The following is a 25,189-nucleotide window of genomic DNA, read 5'->3' as shown; positions in this document are numbered from 1 at the left end:
ACACACACATATATATATATATATATATGTGTGTGTGTGTCCCGTATAACTATTGAAAGCAATTGATGGCGCCCAGGTATTCACGTTTAGTGATGATGAGTAGATAATTATAATTATGTGAGTATGTCTTGGTGCAGTGGAGATAAACACTTTTCAGTTTCTTTTCTTCTTCTTTTTTTTTCTTTTTTTTTACGTTGCTCTTGCCCGTCCTCTGCTCATCTGTCCTATTCTCTTCTTGTACTTTTTTTTTTTTTAAAGCAGCCATCATCAGTTTTGCTTTCCACTGGAGAAAAAATAACAACGGAAAATGTACTGAAAGAACTCATTGAAAAGTTTTAAAAAAAGAAAACACTACAATAGCACCACAAGTAGCACAATTATCTAAATCGTGGACTGAGACGTCTGACTGACATGGAAACGCATTGTTTATGGTTGAAAAAGACTCCTGACATATGAACTCGCCGTTCATTTGTTGAACTGAATCACCGTAGAAAGCGGCATAGACTGATGGCAGAATGATGAAGACATGATGCTCATCTGCCAATGTCCTGAATCAGTGACTGGGGTCTTGGTTCGAAACCCGGGCTCGCCCATTCTCCCATGTCTGACTAGAAATTCAAATTGAGCGTCTCGTCATTCGGATGAGGCGATATAACCGAGGTCCCGTGTGCATCTCGCATTTGGCGCACTGAAAAGTGACCCATGGGAAAAAAAACCAAAAAAACATGCCAGTCCTGTGGCAGAGAAATCCAGCACACAATATGTGTGCACGCAAGGCCTGACTTGCTCGTTGGGTTATGCTGCTGGTCAGACATCTGCCTACCAGATGTAGAATAGCGTATATGGATGATACCTCATCGAAATACTCAAACTGAAACTATTTCAATCCGAAAGAAAAAAATAAACAAGAAACAATGAAGCAAAGGGCAATAACTTGTCTTAACAAACAGTTCCGAGCACTCTCGAAGCAGCTGACAGACAGTGTCCAGATGGGTGGTGACAACTTTCTGACTGTTTACTCACGCTGAAATTTACGGCACTCCCTTCTCTTTTTGTGTGTGTGTGTGCATATTGTCTTGATTACTCAAAGCCAAAAGAAAATGCTTTAGGAATGACAAGTCGTTTGTATTATTTACGCACAACCGCTACATTCGAAATGAATGTAATGTCGTCTGCACTTGAGTTCATGAGTGCAACTGAATGGGTTCTTGACTGTCCGTTGCATTTTGATAGCCATGGCTGTTTTTAGTTAAATTGAAATATATTAAATGATCGACGGAGGTTCATGACAGTATTTAGTACGCTCGGAGCAAAAGTAACAAATCGACGGACCAGCAAATTTCGCTCTCTCTGCTCGCCTTTAAAGCTGCAGCCGTTTCAACTTCAGGCGTTACCATTTTCGTAGTTGGTATGTCACAAAATTGTTATTTATCCTTTTATTTGGTGTTGCTTGTTGAAACAGATTCTTGAGTCACAAACCAGTCAATGACATTAGTTTCTTTTATTGTTGTTATTGAACGTTTTGCTTTTCAAGAACAGCGTGGCAGACAATGAAATGTCAAATTTAGGTATCAATTGACTTTATAATCCAGATAAATAATTTTTTTTTAAAAGAGCTTTCAAAAATAAATGTTGAAAATAGACAATACAACAAAAGTCAAGCTGAAGGATGGTAACTAAAGTAGGAGGTGCAAAGATAGATTGAAACAGGGACTAAAAGTAAAACAACTGAAATAAGGACTGAATTTGCACTACCAGCACTAGATGCAACCACTTTTTTTTCTTTTCTTTTTTTGTGTGCTGTGCACATCTAACTCACTTAAATGTGTAGGCCTGATGGCATGACTAGAAACTTGAAGTAGTTGTCTCAATCTGTAGCCAGGGAATATAATTGTGGGCCTTTCACTTTCCAACCACAAAAGTTCTGTTTATTTGCTGTCTTTGATAAAGCGGTGCAGAAAAAAAAACCCATTCCATCAAAACAAATCTTTTATTTAGGCAATTTAAATGACTGTGACTAAGGTCTTCTGTTGCTTGTTTGTTTGGTCATAGAGTTTCAGTTTTGCAAGGAGGCATTTCTGTGTTTAGACATAATCATATTACATCCACTGGTTAGATTCCTGACCAGCAGCATTACCCAACGTATTTTGTCAGAAATTGAGCACATGCATATAATATTTATTAGTGTACCAATCATATCAGAGTGGATTTCTGCCACAAAATATTGCCAGAGCACAACACTTGTGTTGCCATTTGTTCTTTTTCAGTGTGCCAAACACAGGACCTTTTTTTTATTTTTGCATCCAGTGACTAGATGTGTAGTATTATTTTCCAGTCAAACTTGGGAGAATGAGCAATACCAGGACCCACATGAACACTGTTGGTAGATAAGTTTCTTTACCATTCTGCTACCTTCCTCCAGTCAATGGTCACACAATGAATTGCAACAGCTGGACACATGCATACACACATGCACAAAATTTGTGTTTAATGGATAATCATTTTAAACCTCAAATTCTTACCTTTGAAACATCAAGATCTCTTTTCTTTTCATACCACCATGTTTGCCCTAAATCTTTGTGCGTGGTTTGGGTCCAGATAATTACATTATAAATAATCATAAAGAATGATTTTAGAATGCATGGAACATATATAAGACTTATAGTATATTTTTGCGAACAAAAATTACTGCCCTTATTTGGCTGTGGGTACAAAGATAGTTTCTAAACAGATGAAAGGAATGACTACAGCTATGAAGATACAGTTCTTAATTTAACAAGCCTAGAATATCGTATGAAAGGATGTGACAGGATGGAAACATTTAAATCCTTCATGGCCACATTGGTGCAAATACCTTGAACAATGTTGTCACTGAATAGTACTAGTTTCAGTACCAGGGGACACAGCTGAAATCAACAAAGCGAACAGTTCATAAACTGATAACCTTATCACTCGTTTATTCAGTATCAAGAGTTATAAATCTGTGGAACAGTCTGCCATCTAATCAGAATTGTGCTTTACACAGTTTTTTTTTGGGGGGGGTTTGTTTGTTTGGTTTTTTTTTGGTTTTTTTGTTGATTTTTTTTATTTTAAAAACTATCATTCAAACTGCATAAAATTCAGTTAAAATGATTGAAATTTGTAAGCTGTAGTTAAGATTATTATGTAAATTTACAAATATGTATTCACTGATCCATACACATTGTTCTTCTGACATTCATTCTCACTTTGTGTGCACACAAAGATGTGTACATGCAAATATTTCATTCTCACATGCATGTCCATACTTTGGTAAATGTGCACATGCATGTGTCCATGCACACACACATGCTGCACACACAGACACACACATACACACACACACAAACACACGCTCTAGCACACACACACAAACACACACACACACACACACACGCTCCACACATACATACACACACACACACACAAACACATGCTCTATACATACACACACACACACACACACACACACACACACACACACACGCTCCACACACAGACACACACATACACACACACACACACACACACGCTCCACACACACACACACACACACACACACATAGTGGAGTGTTTTCCATGATGAGAAGAAGAAAAAAATTTGTCTTCCAGGACAGCAAATCTGCATGCGAACAAACCCCCAAGGGGTACGACCGATCCCACTTCCAATGACCAGCATCCTCAATCAACCTGTCCACTGACCAATGGAGTGTGAAGTGAGGAAAGGTGAGGGGGATGGTGAGGGGATGGAACAGCTGATCACTGTTCTGGAGGAGGAGGTGAAGTCGGCCACAGACCTGCTGCTGCTGACCGACTTCCACACCTGTCTGGACACCTGTCACCACGTCATCGCCTCTGTCCAGACCTGTGGGGATCATGACTCACACTCTGTAGACAGGTGAGTCTGGACATACTGTGTGTAGTTTGGGGAAGGTGGCGGAATGGTTAAGATACTCATCTGTCAATAAAGAATTTATGAGGGTCTGGGTTTGAATCCTACTCTCGCCCAAGTTTGACAGGAAAATCAAACTGAGCGTCTAGTCATTTGGATAAGACGATAAATCAAGGTTCCATGTGCAGCACACACTTGGTGCACTGAAAAAGAACCCATGGCAATAAATGTTGTCCTCTGGCAAAATTCTGTAGAATACACTCTGATAGGTACACAAATATGATACGTGCATCCACTCTGGGCCTAACATAATGTGTTGGGTTATGCTGCTGGTCAGGCTTCTGCCTAGCAGGTTTTGTGCAGTGTGTATGGAATTGTCCAAATGCAGTGACACCTCATTGAGAAACTGAAATTGGAAGTTCAAGAGGGCACTATGGCTAAGTTGGATAGATGTTGAACTACTGATCCATTGCCCACCAGTGATCTGAGTTTGAGACCGTTTCAGCATGATGTTGTCCTTGGGGAAAGGCATTTGGAGTAGTTTTCCCCACTCGTTCTTTTACTTTTGTACTTGTTGAACAATGAATTTTTGTATTTGTGTATAGACAACAAACCTGTCTTGAGTCAGTTGAAATTTGCACCATTCTTACATGCAGAACTTCTGAGGTTCTAAAGGTTTACACTGTGGATTTGAGTAGCTTTTACCTCAGGCAGTTATACTCCATTTTCAGAGGTGTGCATGCTGAGTAGGTTCAGGTACAGAGGGGAGGTAACCTACTTCCGGAAGGTTATTGGCCATAGCTACTTTCATTTTCTCCGCATAGGTGGATAGTAGTTTACACAGGACAGGAATCAGACTCCCTACCTGAGTCTGCACTAGTGGGTCACTGTAAGGATGTTAGATAAACGTAATTTAAGGGAAAAAAAAAATTCCTTTTTCAGAGGTGTGCATGCTGGGTAGGTTCGGGTTTGCATCACTTTCCAAATTAACATGGATTGTGGGATATTTAATGTGTGTATTTTATGTTCTGCATGTGTGTACACATGAAGGGGGCTTTGGTATGAGTTCTGTCTGCACATGTGCTGACCTGGGATAAAAGCCGGGTAAAAAATCATTATGTATGTATGTAAAAACCCACTTGTTGTATGAGCAAATGTGATACTTGCAGCCAATGAATAAACAAAGAAACTCTCTGGCAAAAGTTTGGAGAAAAATCCACTTTGATATTAAAAGGAATCTAGCTTGCAGACAGGAAAATTAAGAAAAAAAAAGAAGGTGAGGGGGTGGTGGTGCTGCACCGTGGTGATGTGTCCTCCTCAGGAAAAGCAGCCTGAATTTCACACAGAGAAATCTGTTGTGATAAAAAGTAACACAGTTTGATACAATACAGTTCCAGTGTCAGTATATCAAGGAGGCGTCACTGCGTTCAGACATATCCAGACTTGCTACACCACATCTGCTAGGCAGATGCCTGACAGCAGTATAACCTAATGTGCTTGTCAGGCCTTGAGTGCATGCTTATATATTTGTGTACCTAAATGAGTGGATTTCTTTTTAACATAATTTTGCCAGAGGACAACACTTTTGTTGCCATGGGTTCTTAATCTGTTCGCCAAGTGCATGCTGCACATGTGACCTCAGTTTATTGTCTCATCCAGAAAAACTAAACACTCAGTTTGATTTTCCAGTCAAACTTTGTAGAAAGGGTGAGAGGTGGTTGTGGACCTAGATCCTCACAAACACTTTGTTGGCAGATAAGCACCTTAACTCACTCGGGACAGGCAAGTTTTCTCCCTTGCTTTTCCCCACAGGGTAAGGGTTTGAAAAAAAAATTACAAAAAATACAAAATACAGAGTCGGAAAATGAAACTTTCAGAACTGGTTTATTACGTGTTGGGCTATTACATATATAAAAAAAATCAAATTTCTCATCTTATTTTTACAGTTTTGCCATTATGTAGAAAATAATGCCAATTTTTCACCCCGAATCACCATACCCATGCTCACTTTCTGCACTTAATTCACTTTCTTCTTCATAATCATCCACCTCTTCGATGTCGGACCCTTCAGTTTGTAGCATTTCAAGTACTTCAGCAACACTAAAACATTGCCGTCGCTGCCTTATTCGCTCCGCAACATTTTGGGAAGAACCCGCTTCAGATGCCACTTTGCTAACAGGCTGGCACGCGAGCACGTGACCGGTCAGTGACTTTGTCAGTGTGTGTGTGAGACAGGCCACACATTACAGGCTGGTCAGTCATACCATTTGGTTGTGGAGTGACCCAGAATAGCGCACTCTGCTTGGCTAATCACAAAATCACATGTACTGCGTGTGATGGATTTTTATTTTTGGAAAATGCTATTCCATTCCGTCGTCTGAATCTGAATACATTTTTACAATACAATACAATACAATACAATACAATGCATTACAATACATTACAATGCTGTGGCTTTGTTCTCAGACTTGACAAAGTGCAGGAAGCAGCAACAGTGATTGGCATCCAAGCCTTGGCGGAGCAAGGGACCTGGAGAGAGGTGATCCCTTTTGTTGAGAATGTCTACACCCACATGGCTGCTTGTCCGGCCGCCATCATGCAGATGTGGTAAGGGTGTGTGTGCAGTGTGGTTCTGGGTAGGTGTTTATCTTTATTTGTTTTTTGTTGTTGTTATATTGTATGATTTTAGGTGTGTTAACTTGCTGGGGATGGATATGTCTTCGCTGGCAACTCCCCATAGACAGTTCTTTTTTTTTCATGATATAAACAATGATAATGATAAAAATGAGCTATCTGTGGGGAGTTGCTAGGGAAGAAATTGCTCTGGCAAAGTGGTTAGCATCAATCAAGAACTGACAGGTAGGATGACATGGCTTTGAGTGTGTGGATTGTTTCCTTCAGCTGGTTCCTTCCCAGAGCTGAGTGAGTGAGCCATAGGCTCAAATGGGGAGACTGAGACCACACACTTGATGCATGCATCTTTTGGAGTGTTGCTCCGGTTTCCTGGCCAACACTACAGGTGTCTCAGGGCTTGACATTAACTTTTTTTCCCACTTGCCCAGTCAGGCAAGTCACTGGAAAATTCACTTGCCCGGACAGAATTTGCACTTGCCCAACTTTCAGAAACTTACATGCATCACCAAATGCTCACATGCGCGCGCGCGCACACACACACACACACACACACACACACACACACATACATACACACAAATGCTTGCATGTGCGTGCACACACACACAAACACACACACACACACACAAAGTAGTGAAACCCTTTTCTTTAACTGATGTTTGTTTTGTTGGGTTTCACCAAAGATAACTGTTGTTTTGAACAGCCAAGACCAGTTTTATCTCAGACTCTCTTGACAAAAACTGCCTTTGGCATGCTTTTGCAGTTGACTGTCAGCCACAGAAATTATTTCTTTTTTTAACCTGCACTGCAAACAGCAACATGTAAATTTAAAAAAGAAAAGCCAGCATTTGCACTGTGAGACAATGTCAGGATCTGACAGATCCAGGTACAATTCTGTTAGATGGGGTCAACAGTTACTGTTTCTCACTTGCCAGGTCAGGCAGCTCTGTTGAAAATTCACATGCCAGGATTGCCACACCAGGATGGGTTTCAGTTCTTCTCACTGGCATCAGAGAGAGAGAGAGTGTGTGTGTGTGTGAGAGAGAGAGAGAGAGAGAGAGAGTGAGTGAGTGAAAGGGGATGGTGAAGGGTCACAGTTCCAGCCCTACCACATTGTCCTAAACCTGAATGGACCATTGTAGCAGCCTTGTCATCACCTCCATCATCATTCATCATCACACACACACAAAAAGTCCCGGATTCTGATATCTTTCATGCCATGCTCTAATGGTGACTTTGGATTTTCCCCACGCTTCATGCTGGTGGTGATATCTGCCAGAGTCTGTGTTGGATGTCGTGTGGTTCGAGGGTGACTACTGTTGTAGGGATTCAGCAACAGTCTGCAGGTTTGTTTGAGACTGTTGTTGCAGGGATTTGGACAACAGGGATTTGGTAACGGTCTTTAGTGTCGGCAGATTCATGGCGGATTCAGTAACAGAAGGCATAGAAGGTGGCATCCTGTGTATGCTGAATCAGGACAGGCACCATTGAACACCGCCAAAGTAGCTCAGAAGCAGTACAGGGTCTCCTCTGGTGTAGGGCCTGCTGGTGACCTGACATTGTTGGTTCCCTGTGGAGTGTCTGCACTAGGATTGCAGCGGACATACGTGGTGTGGCAGTGTGCTGGGCACTGTGGAGGAGTGGTACTGGAGGAATGCCACTGAACTGGTGCTAGTTGATGAGGCAGCAAAAAAATATAATAAAAAGAAAGAAAATAAAATGTGGATATTTTCCTTTTTCTTCTCACAATTTGAGCAATATCACCAAGATACATTTTCTTGTGGAATCAGCATTTGGCATACAGCATTTTCCTTATGATAACAATGTTTTGTAATTTTTTGTTGTTGTTTTTTGTTTTGTTTTGGTCATTGCCATCATGTATGCTTTGGTTTGGTTTTGTGTCTGTGTCTGTGTGTCTGTGTGTGAGTCTCTTAATTCTCCTGTATGGCAGGTGGGTTTTTTTTGTGCGTGTGTTTGTCAGCTGCTTGCTTCATACCCACTTGTGATGCTTTTGTTATGTGTCAGTCTCTTGCTTCATTCCCGCATGTGACAGGTAGTTTTTGTGTGTGTGTTTGTCAGCCTGTTGCTTCATTCCCACGTGAGGGAGTACATGGTGTGCCACTCTCTGATGGACGCCTGGCTGGAGTGGGATGACCATCGCCACACCCCTGAGAGTGGGGCCATCGTCGCCACCTACATCACCAACGTTCTGGTGCCCCTCAGGGCCTACAACCTCATCCCACAGGTAACCATGCATTTACGAAACTACTACTACTACTAGTACTACTACTAATGATAATCCTTTAATTTGTAATGCCCAGCCTGCAACCTCACTCCTCAGTTAACTGCATATTTATGAAAATAATATTTAATTACACATACTTAACCGTGGCCCACTAGTGCAGACTCCAGCAGGGGTCTGATTCCTGTCCTGTGCAAACTACTATCCCCCAATGCGGAGAAAACGAAAGTAGCTATGGCCGATAACCTCCAATAGTAGGTTACCTCCCCATTGCATCCCTGACTAGCGCCCTCTTTTTCCTGCAGCCATCTTGACTCCTGCTCCTGTGCTCTGCATACGGTTAAGTTTTGTTTTTCGTAATTTCTGCCTGTCTGTCGTCATCGATTCTTTGTCGCTGTCTTTTTGCATGCGATCATGATTAATAACAGGCCATAAGATTGAGCGATCGAGCTAAGATTAAGTTGCGATCTCGATCGACCGGCAGTCACTCTGGGCCCTCCACCTCTGGCCCTGTCTCCAAGTTGAACCCTCCACTTCCTCCACTTCCTCCACTGCCTCCGTTCCCTCCACTCCCTCCGGTCGACTCCGTTCATCCACCAACTCCTCCGCCTACTCTGGCAGCGGTAACTGGTCGTTTATGAAAATAACAATAATAATGATTATCAACATCATCAGCATTTAATGTAGATAGCATAGCCTGCAACCTCATTCCACAGGTAACTGCTTGTTAAAGAAAATAATGATTATGATAAATGGTTTTATTTATTTAGCACAGTCTGCAACCTCATTCCATGGGTAACCGCTCGTTTATGTAAATGATGATTATAATAATCGTTTTATTCATTTAGCGGAACATGCAACCTCATTCCATGGGTAATGGGTTCATTTATGAAAATAATAATCATCATCATTAATTTGATTAATTAATTGATGCTTGCAACATCATTCCACAGGTAACCGCTCATTTATGAAAATGATTAAAATAATGATTATTATTTGATTTATATAGCACAGTCTGCAAACTCATATTGCAGGTAACTGTTCATTTATAAAGATAATAATGATAATGATTTGATTCAAAAAGCACCATTCCATGTGAAGCATGCTCAATGGTTACTCTGAATCTGTAGATTCACTGTTGATACAAATACATGAATACATCAGACCTGTGCACCCCCATATTTTTCAGTCTTTGTCCCTGGAAAAAAAAGAGAGAGAGAAATGCAAAAATCTGATTTCATAAACCAAAATCCAGTTTCTCAGCAATCCAGAATACAAAAAAAAATTTTTGTTCCCGACATGAAAATGGTTATTGGATATTGTTAAAATAAATGAATAAAAAGTAACAGAGCACACACACACACACACACACACACACACACACACACACACACACACACACACACAACACTAACACTAACACACACACACACTAACACACACACACACTGTCAGTGGATAGAACGGGGGTTGGTCCCCATCACTTGATCAGCCACTTGAGCAGAGCCTCCTACAAATAACTGCTGGGTCTCACTACAGTTGGGATAAACCTGTAGAACCTGTTGGACCTGGTCCTCATGCTCAGCATTCTGCCCGACCTTGCCAAGGCCTGGTGCCCCAGCTCCACAGAGAGCATATGCTACTCATCAAGGATCACCCACAAGCACTTAACAGCCTTGGCCAAGAACAGCATCTGGAGCAAGTGGATTCGGCTTCAGCAGATTTCTCCGAAAATCCACGACCATCTCCTTGGTCTTGCCTATGTTCAGTTGCAGGAAGTTGTTGTTGCACTACCCTACCAGCTGTTCATCTGCACTCATGTAAGAGGTCTCATCATTTGAGATGAAGTTAGTGAGGGAGGTGTCATCTGAGAACTTGACCTGCGTGGTGGCGTTGGTAGAGGCGCGCCAATAGTTTGCTGTGTTGATGGTGAACAGGGCGGGAGACATCATGCAGTCCTGGGGAGCACTGGTGTTGGTCTGAAGGAGTGTTGATTTTGTGGTGCCGATCCTTACACAATGTGGTCACCTGGTGAAAAAGCTGTGAGCCCAACTAGTAGTGATAGGGTTCACCTCCATGCTGGATCCTGTTGAAGGTTGACAAGAAGTCCAGGAGGAGGATGCTTGTATACATTTTTGGCTTCTCCAGGTGCTTCAGGGCTGAGTGCAGGATCGTCATGATGGCATCCTCTATACTGCGATCAGGGTGGTTTGCGAACTGCAGATCTTGGTGGGGGCGAGTGGCCTCCAACAGACGCCGGAGGACCAGACGCTCTAAACATTTGAAAGGGATGGATGTCATGGCCATGGGACGATTGTCATTCATGACTGAGGAGGAGGGTTTCTTTGGGATGTGGACAATTTCAGACGTTTTCCAGGGGTGGGTGGGGATGTAGCTTGGAGTCAAAGGACTGCTGGAAGAGAGCAGTGAAGACTGGGGCCAGGGAGCTGTTTCACGCTTCTGGACAGCACCAGAGGCACCATCTGGGCAGCACACGCTGCGCAGGTTCCCACGCTTGAAACCAGTGCTCACCTCCTCCACTGTCAGCACTTCCCTCTTGTCCCCGTGTCTGTCGACCTCAGCCATGGCTGCTGCCTGCTCAGTGAAGAAATCACGGTGGTAGAAGCGAGCACGGAAGTGATTCAGCTCTTCAGCTAGGGCCTGGGGGTCATCTGTAGTAAGGGACTTCTTTGTGGGCTTGTAGACTGTCATGGTTTGCAGGTTCTACCACAGCTGCCTGGAATTACTGAACTGGAAGCTCTCTTCCATCTGTTGGCAAGGAACACCTTCTGCCCTCCCCTCTGCATTTGCTTCACCAGCTCCTTGTCACCGTCCCTGAACGCCTGCTGACACTGCCAGAAGATGATGGCAACCTCCCTCATTACCCACGGCTTACTGTCTGGGAACACCTTCACCTGCTGTGTGGGCACCAGCATTTCCACACAGAATTCCATGTGGGCTGTGATGGTGTCGACCTGCTCATCAAGCAACGAGCATGCCTCCAACAGGCTGTCCCAGTCCGTACACTAGAAGCAGCCATCCAGGGTCTCAGCTGCCTCAGGAATCATCATCTGGATAGTCTTAGTCACTGGCTTGCTGGTCTTCAGCCTCTGGCGGTACTGAGGAAGCAGGTGGACAACGTTGTTCACGGAATGTCCCAAACTGGGAAGGGCCATGCTTTGAAGGCGCCAAGAATGTTCCCAAAGCAGAGGTCCAACATGGCCTCCCCACAGGTCTTGCAGTCCAGGTACTGTCAGAAGTTGGTTAGGTGCTTGCTGAGGTGGCAGCTCTTGAGGTCACCTATGACAAGGTGAACAGACTCTGGGCATGCACTCTCCTGCTTCTGTATCACCCACCTAATATTGTCTGCTGACACTATTACGTTGTCTTCCGGATGGATGTAGACCACAGTCACAAAGATCTGTCTGAATTCTCTGGGTAGGTAAAAAGGCATAAAGCCACAGACAACAGCTCAATGTTAGAACAACAATGCTGCTCCTTCACAGTCACATTACTGCACCAGCATTCGTTCACATAAACACACACGCCTCCCGCAGTCTTCTTGTTTGTGGTTTCTTTCACTCTGTCAAACCTGACGAGACTGAAGCTGAGAAGAGGAAGGTCCTTGTCCTTACCAGTAAGCCACGTCTCAGTTAAAACAATCAAACAGGCTTCTGTCAAATGTTGAAGATATTTAACACTTGCTTCAAGCTCGTTGACCTTGTTCCTTATTGACTGGGCGTTCAAAAGAATAATACTGGGCAGCGCTGGTGTAAAGCCCTTCTTCCTCCCTGTCTCCCTAACACCACTATTCCGACAACGTTTTGTGCGTCGGTGGATCGAGTCCAGTGTTCTACTATCACAGTCTGTGCACTTGGGTTCAAAGGTCAACTTTGTCTGTCGGCCAGAAAGCAGGAAGGACAGCATGTAGCGCACTGTTCTGTCCATAATATATTTGTAGTTGTACTTTGTATTTCTTTTTATCACAACAGATTTCTCTGTGTGAAATTTGGGCTGCTCTCCCCAGAGAGAGTGCATCACTACACTACAGCGCCACCCATTTTTTAAAAAAATTTTCCTGCATGCAGTTTTATTTCTTTTTTCCTATCAAAGTGGATTTTTCTACAGAATTTTGCCAGGAACAACCCTTTTGTTGCTGTGGGATCTTTTACACGTGCTAAGTGCATGCTGCACACAGGACGTCGGTTTATCATCTCATCCGAATGATTAGCATCCAGACCCGCACTCAAGGTCTAGTGGAGGGGGAGAAAATATTGGCGGCTGAGCCGTGATTTTAACCAGCTCGCTCAGATTCTCTTGCTTCCTAGGCGGACGCGTTACCTCTAGGCCATCACTCCACTACTATATTGTCAGAAGGCTAAAACATGCTGTAAGATATGGTGCTTAAGAATAACTGCTTGAAACACAACCAACAGAACAGAGTAGAGGCACAACAAAAACTTTCGTAGGCAGTCACTTTTGTCGGTATACATGAATGCCAGCTGAACTCACAAAAGTAGACAATAGCAGCTAAAATAAAATTAGTTCACCGAAGCACAAAATACAGCAACAGTACCTTTCAGCCAATGTAACTCATCATCTTATACACATGTTTACACTTCACACTCTCTAAAAATACATTATGCGAAGCTCACCACATACACTGCCACAGAACCAGGAAAGAAAAGGCCAAAAAAAGTCAGGCACAATGCTCGCCAACAGGCTCTGACAGATTCACACCCCTTCAGATCTGCCAAGAGTAATAATAAGAAGAAAGCAATTTGCATAGCACCTTTCCATGTAAAAATGTTCATTTGCACAGTACAGTGTAAAAATTGATGTGTAAAACATCCTCGCACACAAGCTAATGAAATAAAGTAATACATAATGTAAACTTTTCTGAAAGGAAAATGAACACACTATCCACAAAAAAAAGAGAGAAATAAATGGATGGGAAACAAATTTGACGTTTATGTATCTGGCAAGTGTATACAGAATGGGTGTTCAAACCACTCTGATATCTGTCCGTTTGTGTGTCATGTGGGCATGTGTGTGTGTTGTGTTGTGTTGTGTTCATGGTATGTTTGTGTTTGTGTGTGTGTGTGTGTGTGGTGGACGAACCCTGACTGTGTGGTCTGACTGACCAATTTATTTTCTGTGTGTTGTTTATCTGGGCCCAGGTTGTGGAGAGGTGCACAGTGTGTGTGTGTGTGTGGGGGGGGATGACCCTTGAGTGTGAGGTCTGACTGACTCATTTTCTGTGTGCTGTCTGCTTGTGAAGAGGTGCACAGTGTGTGTGTGTGTGTGTGTGTGTGTGTGTCCTGGCTCTGTGGTTGTGTGTGTGTGTGTGGGGATGACACTTGACTGTGTGGTCTGACTGACTGACTCATTTTCTGTGTGCTGTCTGTCTGCCCAGGTTGTGGAGAGGCGCACAGTGTGTGTGTGTGTGTGTGTGTGTGGGGATGACCGGTGACTGTGTGGTCTGACTGACTGACTCATTTTCTGTGTGCTGTCTGCCCAGGTTGTAGAGAGGTGCACAGAGTGTGTGTGTGTGTGTGTGTATGTTTTCTGGTTCAGTGTGTGGGGAGGGGGGATGACCCTGGGGGGGGAGGGGGCATGACCCTGGACTGTGTGGTCTGACTGACTGACTTATTTTCTATGTGCTGTTTGTGTGTGTCCAGGTTGTGGAGAGGTGCACAGTGCTGTCGTCAGAAGAGAAGCAGGCACTGCTGTCTCCCAGAGTCCCCAGTTCCCCACAGATGGACCCAGTCCCGGCTTGCCATGTGTCTGAAAACAACGCCGCCACTAAGGAATCGGCAGCATCTGAGCTGCATACCTGTGGGGGGAAAGACCATGAAAATAAGTCTAAATGTAAGGGTGGTTCTTTTTTTTCTCTTCTTTTTTTTTTTTTTTTCATTGCGGAATTATATTTTTTATTTTTGTTTTATTTAATTTTATTTATTTTATTTTTTTCATTCATTTATTTATTATTTATTTTCATTTGTTTTGTAGGTGTGTTTTTTTGGAAGGCAGCAGAATGGAGGGAGTGATTTTAGGGAGGGTTTACAGACCCACTTTTGTCAGATTTTAGTGGAGGTTCCCCAGTTATTTTTGGCGAGAACTGCGTGCGCATGCGTGTCTCCATTTCTTTTTTTTCCAGGACACTAAAAGGTTAAAATTTCATTGTGGAAATCACTGTGCTGATGTAAGGATTTTGAACATTTTCGTTGACTATTTTTGCAAGGTTACAAAATATATTTGGTTTTATAATTACACCAGTTATTTGCTTTAGTTTGCTGTGTTTACTTTGAGCGTGTTTCTTGTCATTTATCTGCCATTACGTATTCAAACTGATCCAATTGTAAACTCTACCGAAAAATTGTCAGAACACACGCAGTGCAAACTCAGAGGAGCTGGTTATGGTATGGGCTGCTCATAAAGTTACATGACCTACTTCTCGCTCTGTGAGCGATGAAAAGTCCACCACAAAAGTGGCCCTGCACACCCTCCCTATTAACTTTTCTGGTAATGAGTGCAGTACTTGAATGTTTAGAACCTGATATCAGTTACTGATGGGTTAAGGTCAACATTATGTTCAGAGCTGCAAGTGCTTCAATTGCCTTTGTGTACACACCCATGCAGAAGATAATAATAATAGTAATAATGGTATTTATATAGCGCTGAATCTTGTGCAGAGACAAATCAAAGCGCTTTCGCACCAGTCATTCACACGCATGCATAACTCTAAAACTGTAGAAACTAAAGACAAGGAAGAGGCAGGGAAGGGAGGCTATTTTGGGAAGAGGTGGGTTTTAAGGCCAGACTTGAAAGAGCTGAGCGTGGAGACTTGACGAAGCGAAAGAGGAAGTTCATTCCAATTGCAAGGTCCAGAGACCGAGAAAGAACGGCGGCCAACAGTCGAGTGTTTGAATCTGGGTATGCGTAAACAGAGTGGATCCGAAGCCGATCGTAGTGAGCGAGACAGAGGGTAGAGGTGAAGGCAGCTGCAGAGATAGGAAGGGGCAGATAAAGATATTTGTGTTAAATATCTGGTTATTCATGTTGGGGTTTGATAGGTGTTGGAAGCTTAATGAATGAATGGATGGGTGTCGAAAGCACAAGACAGTTGGGTTTTTTTTTTGTTATTTCTGTCACATATTTGTTGCACAGATACACAAAACTACCATAACCATGTTGCACAATGTGACGGTTTCTTTTACCGTATGTTTCTGTTTCCACGTGTGCCTCAGGCCTGAAGATTGTCTCTGTCTACCTGAACCTGGCCAAAAAACTGTGGAGGTCTTTGGCCAAGAGGGGCTGGTGTCAGCAGCTGCGTCGGGCGTCCAGGATATTCTTCCTGATTTCTTTCGTTCTTCTGGCTCTTCTGCATGTTCAGACAGGTGAGTAGGGTTTCTGGTGGAGATCACTTACAGACTTCATGTTTTATTCTCACTTGGCACCGTCATGTTGTTTATTTTGAAATAAATTATTATTGATAAAGGATTTTTTTTAATATTAAAAAACTTAGACTTCATGAAAAGTTAAGCACCACTTCGCAAAAGCAGGTGTATTTTCATGAAATGTTGGATAGATTAGAAAAACCAAAATTAAGAGGCGATTTAGATTTTGTGGGCTATATATGGTCTACCACTGCCCTCTTAAAACACAGAAACAGCTGTTTCAGGTATATGTGCACTTTGAGCAGCTTGGAAAATTCATTTGAAAAATTGATTGACAGTTTTTCAGTAAATGGTAGCTGTGGTTTTCCAGTTGACATACCCGTGTCAGCCTTCCTGTCTTTTACTTCTTTCATTTGTATTTTTTTCCAATAGTCTTTTGTTTTTCCTTGAAGGTTTTTGTTGAGGTTTCTTTCTATGGCTTCTATGTACCAAGAGTTATCAGTTTGAACTTTTTATTTGTTTTTCATTTTGGCATTTGAGCATTATTGGCAGATCTTAATATAAGAAATATTGTTGATCAGTAATGGCAGCTCCTAGGTTTTAAATAGCAAGACATGTTTTTCAGAAAGATAGAATAAATGCTTTTGTTTTTGTTCATCCATCATTCCACCCTTCCAGTCTATTCATTTATTAATGTACTAGTAATAGAGTTATGTGTATGTACCTGTGTGTATTATTGTGTGTGTATGTGTGTGTTCCATGCAATGTGACTGCCTTTTTTTTTTCTCAGTACATGTCAAAGTTGCTGTTATCAAGAACTGTGTAAAATTTAGATTAGAAATATAAGATAAAAGGGAGAAAGTAAGGATAAAAGAAAAGAACACAGAAGAAACAAATATAAATAAAAAAAAAAAGAAAAGGAAAAGGATGAAGAAAATGAGAAGAAAAAAAATTTTTTAAGCCCTTTTCGATAGCTGTATGACTTAAATGTCACAGTTCATCCATACTACATTCTGATGATGTTGTTTTTTCCCATACAAATTTCACCTTTTTTTTTTTTAACTGTTGGCTCTCATCAACGTAATCAGTTCTGCCTTCCAATGAAAGTCATATAGTTTCAGTAGTTCTGTGTCCAAATGTTAAAATTGGATGGTATCAGTCTTTTGGTAGTAGTAATGTTGAGCGTTTAGGTTCCAACTCACCTGTTACAAACTGTGCCATCCCAGCTTGAAAAAATGGTGTTCAGCATGAATAAGTTCCAGCCATAGTATTTGCATGTGTAGACCAGAATTACATGTGACAAAGCTGAATATATCCAGGAGGGACAACTATTTTTTAGCAGTTGCAGAATCATAGCAGCAGACAGATTTGTATGTATTGTCATTGTTTTTGGTTTTTGTTCCTGTGCGTTCCTCTTTCTAAGCGCGTTGGGTTACGCTGCTGGTCAGGCATCTGCTTGGCAGATGTGGTGTAGCGTATATGGATTTGTCCGAACGCAGTGACGCCTCCTTGAGCTACTGAAACTGAAACCGAAACTGTTCCTGTGGTTTTTTTCCCCAGCAGGGGCATTGGGGGATCTTTCAGTATAAATGATATCCCCCACAGTCTGGAAATTCTGTGTTATAAATTTCCACTTTTCTGTCACCAAAGTCATCCAAGTGGCAGTAACACCACACTGTGGTCTGTGGTATCCCCCCCACCTTGTAGAAATAATGTGTTAGAAATGCCCCCTTTTCTACCGCCGAAGTCATGAAAGTGGCATCAATTCCACACTGGTTCTGTGGTATCCTTGTGGAAATTCTGTTAGGAATGTCCTCTTTTCCATTGCCAAAGTCATGGAAGTGGTAGTAAATTGTCCACTGTGGTTCTGTGGTATCCCTTGCCTTGTGTAAAATCTGTGTTAGAAATGTCCTCTCTTCTGTCGCCAGAGTCATGAAAATGGCAGTAATTTCACACTGTGGATCTGTGGTATCGCCCACTTTGTGGAAAATCTCTATTAGGAATGTCTTCTGTCGCCAAAGTCATGAAAGTGGCAGTGATTACACACTGTGGTTTTATGGTATCACGCACATTGTGGAAAGTCTGTGTTAAAAATGCCCTTTTCTGTCACCAAAGTTTTGTGAAAGCGGCAGTAATTCAGCTCTGTGTTTCTATGGTATCCCACACCTTGTGGAAATTCAGCGATTAAAAAGTGCCCATTTCTGTCTGTAAAGTCATGAAATAGGCAGTAATTGCACACTGTGGTTTTATGGTATATGGTCTTTATGGTCGGGACCTTGTGGAAATTCTGTGTTAGAAATTTCCTCTTTTCTGTCGACAAAGTTTTGTGAAAAGTGGCAGTAATAGCACACTGTGGTTGTGCGTGTCCACAGACGTAACAGCAAACTTCAGCCGTGCGATGGAACTATGGAAGACAGCGGCGGGGGCTTTATACACCTGGTGGAGCAGACAGCCTCCGAAAGTGCTGTGACTGGAGACTTCAGTAACTCCACTGGAGCTAAACTGTGGTGACTGTCTCAGTTCACTGTACTTTAAGGGAGGTTATTTTTATCCAGCCCCTATGGTCCTCCCTGACATGACTTGCTGTTCACTGTGTTTTTTAGCCTTGAACAACTTGCTGTTCACCGGGCAGTGAATCTGATTTATTGAGTGGCCCCAGGTGTCTTTGTATCACTGTTATCTATTTCTGAATGGCTAAATACTTTGACAATCTTTTTTTTTTTTTTAATTGTTATTTTCTTCTTCTTTGTTTGTTTCTTTGCACCATACAACACGTAACTATGTACTAACTATACCACAAAACAATTTATTCTCTTAAAGAAACCACAAAATGTGTAAATAATGTAGATCCCAAGACTGTACAAATATTTATTTGAAGTATACATATATTTTCCAAATATATTTGTACAGTGTTTTATATATATATATATATATATATATATATATATATATATATATATATATATATATATACATACACACACACACACACACACACACACACACACACACACACACACACACACACATAGATTTTTTTCTTTGACAAGAAGCATGACATGCTATGTATTTTTACTCAATGCATTTCTGACCACACCGAAAATCCCACTTCTTTCATTTGTGACCAAGTCTATATTGTCCTTCCTATAATACACTTTGTGTCATCAACTCAAGGCCTGACCATGCATTAGGTTTCTGCAAAGGTCAGGTATCTGCCCCTTTTTAAGAAAATATTTTGTACATCGGATGTCGTGTAGCGTATATGGATCAGTCCACATGCTTCAACACCACCTTGAAACTGAAACTTGAGTCGTCTTCGGATACATTATTCCACAGCAACTGCACAGGACTGCCGATCTTGTTAGTGCTGAAGATCTTCGGCCCAGACATGTGTCTTCATCAAACTTTTCTTCTTCTTCTTCATCTTCGTTCTTTGCTGCAACTCCCACATCCACTCGTATGTACACGAGCGAGCTTTTACGTGCATGACCGTTTTTACCCCGCCACATAGGCAGCCATACTCCGTTTTCAGGGATGTACATGCTGGGTATGTTCTTGTTTCCATAACCCACTGAACGCTGACATGGATTACAGGATCTTTAACGTGCGTATTTGAAATTCTGCTTGCGTATACACACGAAGGGGGTTCAGGCACTAGCAGGTCTGCACATATGGTGTCCTGGGAGATCGGAAAAATCTCCACCCTTCACCAACCAGGCGTCGTTACCAAGATTCGAACCCGAGACCCTCAGATTGAAAGTCCAACGCTTTAACCACTCGGCTATTGCGCCCATATTCTTCATCAAACGACTGGCGCCTCGTGAATCAGGGTTTTTCAGCACGCCAGAAAGCCTGCACTGCTTCCCAGAGACAACTTTTCCCAGTGATCATCAGAAGCCAAGAACCACAACCCATCACATGTATGAAAGGTTGAAGGAGGCGCCGCGGTTGAATCAGGTGTTGGACTACTGATGGAGTGTTCACCAGTGACTGGGGTTCCAGGCTTTGTTTCGGCGTGCTGTTTTGTCACACGTGTACGCTGTGTGATCGTCATGTCTGTCAGTGTTTTTGGACTCTGTGTTGGAGAGGTGGTGTACCCCTCCCACCCCCACCCCCCCTTCACCTCCTCCCTCATGGGGATGTTAGGAACTCTTTCACCTGTAAATAGTATTGCCACGTTCTGGAAATTGTGTTCTAGAAATTTCCTCTTTGCTCTTGTTGTTTCTGGCTTTTTTCCTCTTTTTTTTCTGCCTTCTCTTCCTTCTCTTATTTTCTGCCTTTTGGGTCAGTTCTTTCTCTTTTTTTGTTTGTCCCAGAAATCCTCGATTTTGTTTTGTCATTTTCCTGGACTTGATCAGTGGGCGTTATTTCTACGTTGTATTAGATTTTTGCGCCTATTGATGTCTGTGGTGCCCCATTAGCAATTTTAGTTTTTGTATCTCTGTTATTATATCATGTATTGTTATGTTTATGTCTGTAATTATGTATCCATGATTTCATATCATGTATTGTTATGTTTACGTCCGGTTATGTTTGGGTTAATTTTTTTCAATCCTGAGGTGGACAGTTGACGCATTTCCAAGGTTTATGTGTGTGAATGTGACGTACTTGTACCTAATTTTCTTTTCCAGATTTTTTTTTTTTTTCTCACGTTCTGTAACACCGATATTTAAAGTTTTTCAGTTCTGATATGGCCCTGTGTGGTTGTCTGGGCTGGAGTTGAGACACACACCAAAAAAAAAAAAATTTAGAAAAGAAGAAAAAAAAGTTGCATTCCATGGGTTGGGGATGTTGTGTGCAGCATTGGTGTGGAAAAAACATCGCTGCTAAATTTTTGATTCATTAAAGTTTTAGGAGAATTTTTAGAAGAGTTCTTAACTTTAATTACCGCTGTCCTGATTTCCTAAAGTGAAAGCAGCTGTCATGTTTTGCCTACCTCTGATTATCTGATCTCTTTGAGCCCTGCATGCCAGTTAGCTCCAGTCCTTTGTACAGTCTATGCAGTGAAGCGATTTATATACTTTAAATCTGATGCATTTCTTATGATGCTGATGTACAACTCGTGAGGGTTTTTTTGTTTTTGTTTTTGTTTTTTGGGTTGTTTTTTTTTTATCTCGCGTACTTCTAAAGCATCAGTGTTTGTCAGGGTTCCATATCCCCCAGAGGAAGTTTGGGGCAGAGATAGGGAGGGGGACGTAGTGGTGTGGGGTGGGGGTCACACTCTGTTAACATTTTTGGGGGTGAGTTGGAGGGGTACGGGCAATTATGCTTCAATAATTATACTATATTTCATCAAAAAGTGACATTTTCTGTTACTGATGTCATTTGAAAAGAAAAGAAAAAGGTTCATCACCCTGTGAAAATAACCACAATTAAACTTCTGTTGGAAAACCTTTTCAGTCTGTACTGTAGACTGGTTGGTCAAATTACTGCAGACACTAGTTTTGTCACTATGTTAGTGTCTTCACTTAAGCAGACTGTGACGTTTAATGAGAAATATCAGAATTTTGATGATTTTGCTTTGAGTCCAGTCATTTTCAACATGTGTTAGCTCTCTGCTGGGTTTGAAACATCTTGTTTTGCTCAGCCGTGATGGCGTCACAAAGTATATTGCAAGAACCAAACAGCATTTTATTTAAACATACTGTTTGCCTTGACCCACTGGTGCAAACTGCGGCAGGAATTCCTGTTGTGTGCAAAATACTAAGCTGCCCAGTGGAGAAGTTGAAAGCAGCTGCAGCTGGTAGACTCCCTTAGTGTGTTACCTCCCTTCTGTTTATGCATACAGGGTCCTCTGACAGCAACCTGTGTGCAGCAACAGGTTGGGGTTTTTTTTTCTTCTTTTTTTCTTTTTTTTTCCAGTTTTTCTCTGTCATTTGTACAACCTAATTGTCACATGTTGTCATGTCTTCCAACAGGGCACAAAGCTGTCTATCTCCTTTGGGTGGTCAGACTGAAATTAAGCCAAGATTTCCTTTCGCTGTTTCTGCCAAGCTGGCTCTTAGGTCCTGGCCGATTGATGAACCCGAAAAAGAAAGATGGAGGGAAAGCGTTAGATATTTGTACAGCTTTATGCCGAGTGGCCAACATATACGCTGTTTGATAGTTCCTTTCATATTAGTTGAGCTTCCTTTCATATTAGTTGAGTTTCTGTTAACTGGAAGTTGTTACTGTTGCATGATTCCCAGCTGTAAAATATTTACAGCCAATGAATTAAATGATTATGATTTTTTTTATATAAAATCCTGTTATGTACATATTCACACTTGTTATGTATGCAATCACACCATTTGCGCAACTCTTATTATATACATAACCATACCCTTGTGCACAGATGTTATATGCATGTACATACCCATTTGCGCAACTGTTATATACATGTTCACAGATTTTAGGGCATTTTTTGTGCATTATTTCTGAATTTAGTATGTGATAAAGCACATTTGTGCATGTGAGTGTCCAAATGAGGTACAAACTGAGGAGAAATTGATAAACCTCATCATGAGGTAAAGTTCTTAGCCAGTTACCACCACGAATGGTTAAGGAGGCGCTGCACTATGGCTATGTATGTTCTGCTGGACTTTATGCAACAAAAGTAAAAGGCGCTATGCTTCAGGAGCAAAGAAACTAAAAATTGTAATTCCTATGTGTGTGTTAAAAAAACTATATATTGAACTCAATGGAGCCCAGCACCTGAGCAATGTTATGGCGTCTAAATTCATCTCGTTAAAACTGTTTTCATGTTCCTTCATGTGCATAAACCACAAACAAAGGGAACTAATTTCTGTGTTTCTTTGTTGCATCAATATGGCATGGAAGTCTACCAGGGCTGAAACCCCTCCTGGGTTCAATGGGTTAAAAAATAGTTGGTTGCAAAGGTGTCGTATATTTTGCCTCCTTTTTTTTTTTTTTTTTTTTTTAATACAAAGCATCCCTTTGCAGTTCTGAAGAATGTTTGCTGTATTGCTATGTTCTGACAGTTTGGGAATGAGATTTTTAGCGTCCCGGTCAGTTTTTGCTGCCTATTTTGTTTTGTGTTTTGCGAGTGTTGCTGAATATCTTGACAGTTGAATTCACTATTTTGTTTCAGAGATGATGTTGGGAAGTGTGAATTGCTGGTAGGTTTCGAACATTATGCAGTTTTTATCTTGTGTTGATAGTCCCAATACAGCCTTCACTGTTGGCTGATCATCAAGCAATAAGTGAAATTAAGTACAGCTAACTGTAAGAAAATTTCCTTTAAGTACAGCTAACTGTAAGGGCTAAAACCAGATCTAGAGAGGAATAAAGGTTAACTCTTTCCATACGAACGGCGAAAGAAACGGCGTTAACAGCGTTTCACCCCAGTTACCATCATCAAAATATTGTAAGCGGAAGGCTCTTATACTGAAGAGGTGAATGTTGACAAAGAATACCACAATTCTGATGACGGAAGCTAAAGGTTGGGCCATTCAGACACCCACTGGACATCCGAGGGGTCTGTGTAGATGAGAAGAGAAGACTGGCCGTACTGAGTGAGTTAAAGGATGAAAGTGAAATAAGAAAATGAATTATGTAAGTTGTCTGTGAAAATGGTTTTCTTTCTTAGTACTTGTGCTGCTGTCTTACAATTTATATGTTAATTCTTTGCCAGTCAAAAATGTTTCTTCTAGTCATGTGCCTACTCTTTGTAAATATTAATATAAGTAAATATTAATATGATATTTTGAATGTAGATACTGAGATAATTGTCTTTTAAAATGGGCATTACACAATATTGTTACTGAACAACATGCTATTCTGTTTTTCTGGTGTATATTGATTGCAAGTCTTCCAGTTTAAATAAACTGGCTTTTTGACTGGTGTGTATTACTATACAACATGGTCTTTTTCACTGAAAAATAGAACTTGGTCTTTATTACTGAATAATAGAACATGGTTTATACTTTGACTAATAGAACATGGGCTACATTATTGTATGATAAAACAATCTCTTTCACTGCATAATAAGACACTACATATTTTAATGTGTGACAAGACAGTAATACTGATCACCCTTCCAGCCTAGATATATATCCCCCTTGCCCCACCCCCCCACAAAATCATCTTTCATTCCATTGTCTGATTTTGATAAGGCTTGTGTCATCATGGTGTTCTGTCTAAGACACAGACATCAGGAAAATTTAGTATGGAAGAACTTGTAGCTTTCCCGAATCCCAGCTTTGCCTGAGGGCAGTTGTGTGGTTGGACAGTTCACTTGTATGGGTTTTTCGTGCGCTATATTGGTTATAAAAACCACACTGCTGCCGCTTCTGCTGTTCCCAAGTCCCAAGTTCATATATGTGTGAGTGTATAACTTTTTGCCCCACCATATTAGGCACTCATACTGTTTTCAGGATGTCCATACGGGGGTTGCTCTTTCTTCCATAACCAACCTAACACCGACATGGAATGCAGTGTCTTTTACGTCAGTGTTTGATTTTTTTTTTTTTTTTTATGATTTTTTTTTTTTGTATGTATATCCTCATGAAGGGAGTTAAGGCATCAGTAGGTCTGCACATCTGTCAACTGTGAGGATTGAAAAAGTCTCCAGCTATTACCCACCAAGTGTCGCAACAGGGATCCAAACCCAGGACCCTTAGATTGAAAGTCCAGTGGCTTGTCCACACAGATGGAGACATCTGGACCATACTCTACTGCAGTAGCAAATAATAATTATGAAAGAATCCTGTATGTATTACTGATGTACTGTTTGTGGAATTATTCATAAATAAACCAGGTAAGTCATAGCCAGGAGGAGCAAAATAATGTCTGTTTCAAGGGTTCTTTCACTCACTTAAGAATATGTGAAGTTGTGAGATCACCCGTTGGGATTCTGTGCTAGAAATTTCCCCTTTTCTATCATTCTCTTTGTTGCTTCTCTTTTTTCCTTCACTGTTGTCTTTTTCTGCCTTCCCAGTCCATTCCTCTTTCTTTTTTCAAGCGAGCCTCGACACTTTTTTCTCTTTTCCACAGTCTATGATG

At 41.5% G+C, this 25,189-nt stretch overlaps 1 protein-coding gene across 1 annotated transcript; it reads left to right on the top strand.

Annotated features, from left to right (window-relative positions):
* Positions 1–1,003: 1,003 nt before the first annotated feature.
* Positions 1,004–18,905, top strand: LOC143299874 (peroxisome assembly protein 26-like). Its single transcript, XM_076613368.1, has 7 exons — positions 1,004–1,408; positions 3,631–3,916; positions 6,377–6,517; positions 8,624–8,789; positions 14,468–14,657; positions 16,037–16,186; positions 18,559–18,905. The coding sequence occupies exons 2-7, from the start codon at positions 3,723–3,725 to the stop codon at positions 18,654–18,656; spliced, it is 939 nt and encodes a 312-aa protein (XP_076469483.1). The 5' UTR covers positions 1,004–1,408; positions 3,631–3,722; the 3' UTR covers positions 18,657–18,905.
* The last annotated feature ends 6,284 nt before the right edge of the window (positions 18,906–25,189 follow it).

Source organism: Babylonia areolata, chromosome 25, assembly GCF_041734735.1.
Source record: "Babylonia areolata isolate BAREFJ2019XMU chromosome 25, ASM4173473v1, whole genome shotgun sequence".
Classification (NCBI taxonomy): Eukaryota; Metazoa; Mollusca; class Gastropoda; order Neogastropoda; family Buccinidae; genus Babylonia; species Babylonia areolata.
The sequence above is the reverse complement of the archived record's forward strand: the minus strand, read 5'-3'. Positions and strand labels throughout refer to the sequence as shown.